The sequence below is a fragment of the Microtus ochrogaster genome, chromosome 4, assembly GCF_000317375.1.
Source record: "Microtus ochrogaster isolate Prairie Vole_2 chromosome 4, MicOch1.0, whole genome shotgun sequence".
Lineage (NCBI taxonomy): Eukaryota > Metazoa > Chordata > Mammalia > Rodentia > Cricetidae > Microtus > Microtus ochrogaster.
The window spans coordinates 48309002-48320447 of record NC_022011.1 but is presented as its reverse complement, the minus strand read 5'-3'; the positions used below and the strand labels follow the sequence as shown (position 1 = coordinate 48320447).

At 39.2% G+C, this 11446-nt stretch overlaps 1 protein-coding gene across 1 annotated transcript in view; it reads right to left on the bottom strand.

The window, feature by feature from the left end:
* Positions 1-11446, bottom strand: part of Gtf3c4 (general transcription factor IIIC subunit 4) — a 29304-nt gene that overhangs the window by 11431 nt on the left and 6427 nt on the right. The window contains exon 2 of the mRNA XM_005346182.2: positions 8711-10534. Coding sequence (XP_005346239.1) covers positions 8711-10534 — 1824 coding nt within the window. The remainder of the gene's footprint in view (positions 1-8710; positions 10535-11446) is intronic.

Genomic DNA, 11446 nt, shown 5'->3' with positions numbered 1-11446 from the left:
TATTCCGTGTGTATGCCTGCAGGCCAGAAGTGGGCACCAGACCTCATTACAGATGGTTGTGAGCCACCATGTGGTTGCTGGGAATTGAACTCAGGACTTATGGAAGAGCAGGCAAATGCTCTTAACCTCTGAGTCATCTGTCCAGCCCTATCCAGACAATCTTGACCTTGATCCTACCTCAGTCTCTGGAGTAGTTGTATTAGATTACAGGCTTGTGCTCCCATACCTGGTTTAAAATTACATTCTTTAAAAAAGTTGTTTGGCTGGGCAGTGCACACCTTTAATCCCAGCACTCAAAAGGCAAGGCAGACGGATTTCTGTAAGTTTGAGGACAGCCTGGTCTACAAGAGCTAGTTCCACGACAGTCTCCAAAGCTACAGAGAAATCCTGTCGGGGCTGGAGAGATGGCTCATAGGTTAAGAGCATCACCTGTTCTTCCAAAGGTCCTGAGTTCAATTCCCAGTAACCATATGGTGGCTCACAACCATCTGTAATGAGATCTGGTGCCCTCTTCTGGCCTGCAGGCATACACGCAGACAGAATATTATATACATAATAAATAAATATTTTAAAAATATATCTGTTCTTAAAAAAAAACCAACAGAAAACCTCCCACAAGTATCTGAAAAAACACACATTTTTTTATTTTGTTGGAAAACACACACACATTGCCATAGAGGCATGGGATATAACAACCCTTAAATTCCTTCTTTTACAAATAACTTATGTCTTTCCTAGGTCTGGATGTATTTATGCTTTACTTCTTCTGGTAGTCTACAATATTTTGTACATTTTGGGTTAAATAAGTCACCCAAATCTCAAAGGATATCTTAATTGCTAATCTGAGGTAGCCATATCAGCTCTTCTGAATATAACTTACACATTTGTATGTGTGTGGTTTTTTGTTTTGCTTATTTGTTTGATTTTCTGGTTTTTTTTGAGACAGGGTCCCACTATGTAGTTCTGGCTGTCCTGGAACTCATGTAGACCAGGCTAGCCTCCAACTCATAAAGATACTCTGCTTCCTGAATATTGAAGCATAAGCCACCACACCAGGCTTAATTTACAAATTTAAATTACCTTTGGTCTTGTATTTTGGTTTTCAAAATTCTTCACATCAAGGACAGACACCCTCACTCCTCTTTTCCAGATAAGCCTAACATCCCACTAAGTGGTGCAGAAGTAAAGATGGCCCAGCGCTCTATAGCAAAGCAGAGCTGGGCCCAAATGCTACCCGAGGAAGAGCTGCTTCTATGTACTCTTTGGGGCTTCAATCATGGAAGCCAACTGTTTAGTTTGACTTGTGTATTCTCTAGAAATAACCCTTCTCTAGGAATAAGTAAAATCTGTTTTTTTAGGGGGGGAATAAAAAAATTCTTAATCTTTATGTATAAAGCACAGATATACTTACAAGATAAAAACAAGTACACAATATGTCTGTGGTATTAACTATTAACAAGTCATGGGCAGGAGCTAGGAGAGGGGAGAATGGAGCACTTGGGAATGAAAAACAGGTTGAGAAATATATCATGCCACATGCCCAATAGTCACAGAACATCTAAAACTACAGTAAAATCAATGCTATAGGCTGAAAAGTCTTTGTATGAAGCAGATCTGGATTCTTAAGAGTACAAAAGTTACTCTTTAATCAGAACTCAAGATAATCTCCATTGTTTTCATACTGGCTTAACCAGAAACACATAATCATGTTAGACTTGGCTCTGCAAGCAGGCATCTAAATAAGAATACTAAAGAATTAATGCTATTACCTTTCATTAATGCTTTTGTTAGCATACCATAGATTATTTATATTAATTCTAACCAGTCCCATGACAGTGAAAAACAGAATACTCTTCCACACAATTTAGAAGACAGAAAACGGTTTAAAGGTTGACTTTTTAAAAAAGAAAAGTCATGCACATGACCAGTACTGTGTTTAGGATCACTGCAATTATCCTGCAGCAGTTTCAGGGGTGGACAAACGCACTGTGAATGAGTTATCAGGGACAAAGCTATCCAGACTTCTCCTTTTCCATGAAACTTCAGACAGCGTGTGTCAATATCTAGAGTGAAAGGAAAAGACTTGTGATTTATCCTTTCAATGTACAGTCTGTTCCTTGGTGGGGAACTCTTCAGGATTCCACAGCTCTAATGGTGTTCTCCCGACCAGCCCTGCGAGGCTAAGGAACAGTTCCTTTGCTGCAAGAACCCTAGAACCCACAGGATGATAACCTGCACCAGGCATCTTACTAAGAAAATGAACTAAACTTAACAATTGTTTTCTTAGCTGGGCAGTAGTGGCACATGAATCCACGGAAGCCGGTCTGGTCTACAAAGTGAGCTCCAGAACAGCCAGGGCTGTTACACAGCAAAATCCTGCCTCAAAATAAAATAAAACAAACAAGAAAACAATTGTTTTCTTTACCATAGCCAACCTCAAGTCTTTCAAGTAGAAAACAAACACCCACAATGAACACTTGTAAAATATGATGGAGAGAACACAGGTGGGCATCTCCACAGCTGTGATTGTGCACTATTGTAGGAACTCCTTCAGCCAATAGCCGTTAAGATACCAGCCCACTTGGGCGTGGTCTCTTGTACTAAAATTGTAGACATAAAGCTTGCTTGGTTCTCTCTTGGCTGATGGATTTGGTTCCTGTTTCCTGCTCGTGCAGAGGACTGCTGATGTGTGAATCTACCCCTAAATAAAGAACCCTTCATTATACTCCATTCTGAGCTAGTGTGGGACTACTTTACTGTAATCGTCTACATCTGGTGCCCACATGGATCCTGACTCCATGCCTACAGGAACCGGCTCGCAACCCATTACCATTGGGAAACTCCTTGGGGGGGGGGGGCTCGTAGGCCCCCAGGTCAAATGTGGTCCAGTCATTCTCAGTTCCTGTGGAAGACATGTCTCACAAGGAGACATGTAAACTAACTAACTAAAAAACCATGCTGTTCTGGATGACAGAATAAACATAGAATCAAAAATTCCAATAGAAAATAGTAAACATATATTTTGGCAGACTTCTATAAATAGTCAAAGATCAAAGCTAAGAGTACAGATAAATAACATTGCAATAAAGGATTACTAGACACAGGTACAGATATGACTATCATTACTCCAAAATCTTGTCATCCAAATTGGCCTCTTCAGGAGGCAGATGTTCAATTCCTAGGAATTGGAACCCTATCTCAAGTGAAACAAAACATGAGATGAGTTGAATGCATATGGTCAGAAAGACAGAGAGGAAGGCTGAGGCCATTATGTGGTTAATACTGCAGTGAATTTATAAAGCCATGACCTGCTGTAGCAATGGAATACACAGATTAACATTCCTGCAGTCCCAGAAACTCATGTTTCTGGGAAGGATGTTGTAAGTTACTATAAAAAACGGTCACCAGTCATTCAGGCTGTACAAAAGCACAAACCAACTAGCAAACCTTCAGAGGTACAAATAGCCCTATCTTTAAAATGGTTAGCTAAGGAACCAATATGGGTCAAACAATGGCCTTTAACAGAAGAGAAACTACAGGCTTTAGAACATCTGGTACAGGAGCAACTAGATGCTCACCATATTGAAGAATCAACCAGCCATCGGAACTCTCCTGTATTTGTTGTTAAAAAGAAATCTGGAAAACGGAAAATGGTGACAGATCTAGAGCTGCCAACAAGATAATTCAACCTATGGGCCCTCTACAATCTGGAATTCCTCTGCCTTTATTACCAGAGGATGGCCTCTCATAGTTATTGATTTAAAAGACCGTTTCTTCACTATACCTTTACAAGAAAAGGAAAGAGAAAAACTTGCCTTCACGGTGCCTACTTACAATAATTCTCAGGTAAAGTAGGAGATATCCGTCTTCCCACAGAAAATGCTGAGTAGCCTCACCCTGTGCCAATATTTTATAAGTCAACCATTGGAAATGGTATGTAAACAATTTCCTAAGTCTGTAATTTATGATTACATGAATGACATTTTGCTATCCAATTCAAATGCAGACACTTTAGAAAGATTTTTTGAAGAAGAAAGCTTTGCTTAATGGGGATTACAAATTACTCCCTAAAAATACAAAGAGGAGATTCTATCAATTAGGAGAGACCGATAGCAAACTCTTAATGACTTTCAAAGATTGTTAGGAGAATTCCAATCTATGACTCACTATTGGGATAACACCTGATCTAGTAATTCATTCAAACAATACCCTAGATGGTGACAAAGACTTAAACAGTCTCAGGGAATTAACAGCTGAAGCTAAGAATTAACTTTGGTTGAAGAGAAATTACAGAAGACACATGTAGATTGGGTAGATCCAAATCTTAACTGCATTCTAGTCATATTGCCCTCCAGAACTTCCCCTACAGGAACTTTAATGCAGAGGGAAGATATTATCTTCGAATGGATCTTTTTATCACATAATCTGAGTAAAAAAATTTATGTGGAAAGGGTCTCTGAATTAATTAGAAAAGGAAAATTGAGACTTCCTCAACTAAAAGGAATAGACCCAGCAGAGACTATAGTGCCTTTTACTACTGATGAAATTTAAAAATTATGGGAAGACAATGAACCCTGGCAAAGAGCTTGCACTAAATTTTTTTTTTAGGAGAGATTAATAGCAATTATCCCCAAAGCGATTGAATTAACCTTATAAAGAGAACTACTTGAATTTTTTTCCCACACTGAACATGATACATCAATAACTGGAGCCCACACATTCTATACTGATGCAAAAAAAAAAAAAAATCAGTAAAGGCAGGTTATAAATCTGAAGACTTAAGTAAGGTGGAAAAAAGCCCTTATAATTCTGCCCAATTCTGTCCAAAAGGCAGAATTATATGCTATTCTCATGGTACTAAGGGATTTTAAAGAACCTTTCAATATGGTTACTGATTTGCCATATGTACAAAGAGTTGTCTTGAATATTGAAACTGCTGAATTTATACCACATGATACAGAATTGACTTCATTATTCATTCAGGTTCAAGATATAATCAGGAATAGGCTTTGTCCCATATACATAGCACACATCCAATCCCATATGGGTCTGCCAGGTCTTCTAGTACAAGGTAATGCAGAAATTGATCGATTATTGATTGGAAATGTGCTGAAGGCCTCAGAATTTCATAAGAAACATTATGCCAATAACAAAGGTTTAAAGAAGAGTGTTCTATTACACAGCAAAAAGCTAAGGAGATTATAATGAGATGTTCTACTTGCTCTTTCTATAACCAAATACCATTACCTACAGGGAGTAACCCAAAGGAATGAAATCTGGCTGATGGATATGTTCCACTTTGCAGATTTTGGAAAATTAAAATATGTGTACCACACCATTAATACTTATTCAGGTTTTCAATAGGCAGCTAACTGTTTTGAGCTCAGATAAGGTTGATTCAGTAATCACATGTTTATTATAGAAGTTATGGCCATAAAGGGTATACCTGCACAATTAAAGACAGATAATTGTCCAGTATATATCTCTTAGAAAATGAAACAGTTTTTTGCTTACTATAATATAAAGCATATTACAGGTATACCAAACAATCCTACAGGTCAGGCAGTTATAGAAAGATCAAATCAAACTATAAAGGATATGTTAAACAAGCTAGAAGGGGATGGGAAATACCCACAGAAATAGATTACATAATGCTTTATTAACCTTGAATTTTCTTAATGCTAATGAGAAAAGAACAATGTCAGCAGAGAGACATTGGATAACAGAAAAAACTTCTACATTAAATCAGTCAGTATATTTCAAAGATGTGGTGATCTCAGAATGGAAAACAGGAGATGTGCTACGTTGGGGAAAGGGTTTCGCTCGTTTCCACAAAAGAAGAAAAATTATGAGGCAGAGGCAGGCGGATCTCTGTGAGTTCGAGACCAGCCTGGTCTACAAGAGCTAGTTCCAGGACAGGCTCCAAAACCACAGAGAAACCCTGTCTCGAAAAACCAAAAAAAAAAAAAAAAAAAGATTCGGTTTGAAAAAGAGAAACCTCTTGAGACAGAAAAAATGACAGCTCATCCACAGAGGTGACAATCATAAGGATTGGGGCAAGGTTCTGTTTTTTAATTTGCAGGAAAATATCCATCTTCAAAAAAAAAAAAATTGAAAGACCTTCAACATCTAGATGCCTAAAGGAGAAACAATAACTTTCCAGAAAGTGTCACTAAGTAAAGAGAAATCTGACTTATGATGACATATCATCTGCAGGGTGAAATTTCATTACCTGAACACGTATACATCTCTACTTAAAAATTAAAGCTGGCTTTGGAGTTGGACAATGGCTATTCTTCTCTAAATCCAAGCATGTTGTTAAAAGAAAAATTCAGAGTTTCTGTCTCTTATCAGGAGCCATATGGTATGGGACAGAAAGAAGAATTTAGGAATGATTTTATTTTTCCCATAAATATTTTTGTCTCTATTGTACCTTTCATTGAATATATGCCTATATGAATAATGTTTAAGTTTTTTACAATGAACAATAAATTTTCTTGCAGTAATCTTTGAAGGTTCCAGGAAAAAGATGGGACCCAGAAGAACAATTCCACCTGGTTGATATGACGTCATGATGCTGCTGATAGATCAGTTTTGGGTACCAGTTGCTTACAACGATTCCAACTTGGTTAGCTGAAATGGTGCAAATTCTTACAATGTTCTGGCCAGAAATTCTAATAAGAACTTCAGAAAAACCCTATCAACTGTTCAGAGACTATCTGCAATTATACCAGACAGCAATCTTGAAAATTAACCATCATTTTAGTTTTACAGGATCCCATAGAAAGAACAGCAACCCCATGATAGCTGGAAGTAATTCTAGAAGACAATGTCCCCTCTCCAGACAAAGTTTGTCCCCAGGCTTAGGGACATCAATTACGGATTGACTATAATTGGTATAGGGTTGGGGTGGAAATTATGTAGGCTCAAGGATCTCTTTGCAGGGGGGGGGGATTAGATGGGAAAATAGGTAGATTAGTGTGAGCTTACTTACACTAATAATAATAGGGAATAACAGTGAATATTTGTGAGCTATTATTTATAAACAATTTACATTGGTATAGATTCTTGTATATTGATACAAATTCAAATTATATTTGTTATCTGGAAAATGCTATTTCTGTTTACAGTAGTTGTACACCTATGCAAAATTATTTTGTTATATTGTATGCATGCTAACATACTTAACTCTGCTTAAGACATTTGGCATATTGATACAATTTTAGAATATATTTATCATATTGCACCATACATTTCTACCTCTGATCAAGATACTTATACATTGTTTACATTTTGAGGTCACTGCCCTCATTTGCTGCACAGTTGTTTAAAGATTGTTTAAATATGTGGTCTTACTCTTTAAGCTATACAGGTATTAAGAATTACAGGTCAATAGTATCCATGTTTGTCATAGTTAGACTACTCAGGCTCTTTAGATACATAAAGATTATATTCCACATGTACAGGTAATCTTCAACTACTTCAAAGAACTACAGAATATACCATTTAAATAACTTAGGGTTATGTTGACGCAAGACAAAATTGCTTCTGGCAGCACTCATCTATTCCCAAGAGAATGTTGGGCACTGACCACACGCCACTTGGAGCTTGTTTTCTTCTTGGCAAAACTGGCCTTTGGGCAAAGAACTGTATATGCCTCAACCATTGACAAAATGCATGGTGTCCAGACTGGACAAGCAGGATACAAGAAAAAAGACTGCCAAACTTTGCCAAGACAGGGTAAGATGGTTTTGAAATTTTTCCTGTCTGTCAGTTACTCTAGGCCTTAGCCAAAGGTGGCTGCTCCAACGTTGCAAATGAGACTCTGGGTGATTACCCAGGTAGCCAGTTATCTTCTTATATTTATTGTACATTTGGAAGTTGCTTGATTGCATTTTCTGTTTACTCAAGTAATATTATTTTCCTTCCCATGATTTCGATGGAGTTGAAGACTAGATAGTCATAGTTACTTTACTCTCATGAGTTAGCTAATTCATTTCTAATACAAGACTTAGAGACCTTAGGATAGGATAATTATTAATACATTTAGCATATATTTCTTGCTTGATATTGTTTATGATGGCTGTAATTCTGATTTTTATACTTAACAAATGATGCATGATTAATAAAAGCTCAGAGGCTGAAATTGGGGTCCAAAATGAAGATCCAAAAAGGAAAGGAAAGTAGCCACTGGCTCTTACCTTGACCTCAGTCAAAAATGGTGAACCTGCATTCAGGAATCTCAGAATGAGACAGTGTGTGGTTGCTTTTCCCTTCTATTTTATAATCCTCTCTAGTTCTGGGATTAAAAGCGTGTATCACCCAGTTTCTACGGCTACTAGTGTGGCTACTGACATTAAAGGTGTGTGTTACCATTACCTGGTCTGCTTTTTCTCTCAGATCTTTAGGCAAGCTTTATTTACTGAAATTGAAATGCCACTACAGTTCATCACACACCACTTGCCATCGCAGTCTCCTTAACTCATCCACAGCCTGGAAATGTCGTCTGGCAATCCCTACACATCAGTCAAAGGCACATAAATGGAAGAAAGTATGTCTTCAACTTCAATCTATATTTCCCATCTATTTCCCTGTACTTCATGGCAACCACTTACCTCAATAATGTCAAAGAAAAAGCCAAGCCAAGATCCCTTTACCCAGTAAGAAGAAAAGATGGTCCACAGGGCTAGTAGTTTCGACAGACACCTACCCGTGCTGTTCTGTCATCATACTCCTCATCAGACATCAAAAAGTTACAGAGTCCCCTGGTGGGTATGCTGGTGTTCTCCGTGATCCAGGTATGCAGGTACACTTCTCCGAGGACCCGCTTCATATGCTCCCTCGTCAGGTGCATCTCCACAGCCTCAATCTTCCCTTGGATCTCAAGGAGCTTTTCCTCTATGGGTTCACGGCCTCCGGTGTCTCCCACGGCAGTGAGTGAGTCTTCGGGGGGCTCCTCTGTGTCACCCTCTTTGCTCCTCTCCTGCAGGCCAGCCTTGGTCCCCTGCTTGGAAGTGCCTTCTTCCTGCTGTTCATCCTCACCATCGCCCATCCCAGGTGAATCAACCAGTAAGATTTTTGAGTCCTCGTGGGTGGGCTTCCATAAGGCCTCTGAAGGGGATTTCTGCATTGACTGATACAAAATCCTTAGGAGGAAAAGCTTAAACCGCCAAAAATAGGTGACCCCACTGCTTTCAATCTTTTTTTCCAAAGCTTCATGTAAAAATTGAGGAATATGTTTATCTTTTAAAATTTTCCAGCGGACTAGGTCAATTAAGTCCACCTGCTTAAAGAGATTCTGAACTGAAGATTCCAAGAGCTGAGCAGCTGCTTCTTCAAAGGTCTTGAGAGTAACAAACTGGACCTGGTAGTTCTTGTTCACGGGATGGAGGCCATTGATCATGCCCTCAGTGGTGATGATGGCCAGATAAGCACCACAGGGGCTCACTGCAATGCCATGAGTCCTCACTGAGCCAAATACATCCGAGAGTTTAATCAGTTGGTGTTCAAACTTCAATGCAACATCTGTGAAAATAGGAATCAACTGCCTCACCTTCCCATCACTAGAACAGGTGTACACTGTTCCATTCTGCTTATCTGCAGTCATGGAGACGATTGGCAGTGAGTGAAGGCCTGTGACATGGGAGTTGTGAACATTCAGACCAGCCTTTGAGATCAGAAGAAGACACCAGAACACATAGGAGCCTCTTGCTGCTACCACTAAGCTACAGCTACACTTCTGGTAAGGATGATAAAGTGGCACACATTTGATGCTATGCACAGGCAATTGGTCCATTTCTTTCCACAAGACAACAGGCTGCCTTAAAGTGAAGTAGCCTTTGACTGCTTTGAGATTGACGGGGAGAATTTTCACCGGTCCAAAAGCACTGCCTACAATAAGGCCACTCATTTTCCGATTATTGTGCTCATATTCCCACCAAAACAAAACACTCGGGGAGCTGATTCCTGACTCAATGGTGTTGCATGAAGAGATGGACTCTTTCCCCACGAATGGCAGCTGAAACTGCCACACAGCTATATTCCCGTTCTCAAAGAGGACAGCCAGGAGCACACTGCCCACATCCCGGCACTCATTATTGTGCTTGACTTGCTGAGTGGTACAGATTCCTGACCATTCCATTCTGACTGGGGTCTGCATGCTGTGTCTCCTCTGAAACTCAGCAAAATCCCCAAGATTTCCCCCTGGACCCTCATTTTTAGAGAGTCTATAACTGGTTTCATAAAGACGTTCTCCATAAATCTCAGTCAGATCAACCAACTGAACCCACTGGAGTCTGTTGAGGTTCACCTGCACAGTCAGGCGATTGTCCATGGTCAGTGCTGCCAAGAGGCACCTGCCATTTGCATCACAACCCATGGGAGACCAACTTGTGTATTTGAATCCCCGCATTGGGGGTAACGCCTTCCCCTCGGGGTTGAACATCCTGTCCAACATGAAAGTCTGGCTGATGGTGGGGTCTTTAGAGGAAGCAAACTTCTCCTTGCACTCAGCAACTTCTGTTTTTGAACCAACCTGAAAATAAGACATACAGAAGCTATCAGGTAAATATTCATATGCAGTAACTGCTTTCCATTAACATATAAAACAATTTTATATCAATTCTGGCAATTTTGGCATTATATGCATTTAAAAGATCAAACAGCCAGGTTTGGCAATGCACACTTGCTAATATAAACACACTGGAAGCCGAGGCAGGAAGATCACAAGTTCAGTCAGCCAAAGTTGAGGTAGAACAACTCTATCTTAAAATAAAGCAAACAAAAATAATGATGTGATTATGATTAAACATAATAATAATTATGTGTAAAGATTAAATGTACATTTACTAATGAATTGTTTTTTTTAAGATTCAATAAATGTGATTATTCATGGCTTGGTTTCCAGATTCTTCTTGGAATTGGCCTACAGAATAGACAGTTGGTTTACAAGAGTGAAGGGAACACTTAGTTGAGACAGTCACAAAACCGCAGCAGTTTTAAAAGTCAGGGAAATATGTATGTATATTCTTTTTTGCTACATTAGATAGTTGTATTTTGTAATAGCTTTGTGACATATGCTGAAGATCAAACCAAAGGCCTCACGCATGCAAAGCAAATATTCTTTTACCACTGAGCTCTGGTTTCTGCTGTGCTTGTGTTCTCCAGGTTAACTGGCTGGGTCAGCTTCCCCATGATGCTTCCATCTCACTATAGCAATGCTGGGATTACAGATGCAAGCCATTACACATCACATTGGGCTTTTTCAAGTATGTTCCGGGGACTGTCTAAAGTCATCAGGCTTCTGCTTTTAGGCCACTAAACCTCCTCATTAACCAACTCTAGGCCTTTTAATCTGCAGTTTCTTTAACATATCACATGCAGTTCAAACATCAATTTCCCTGTCTACTCTTGCTACAAGTAAGATGGTTCCTATCAGACTTCTCTA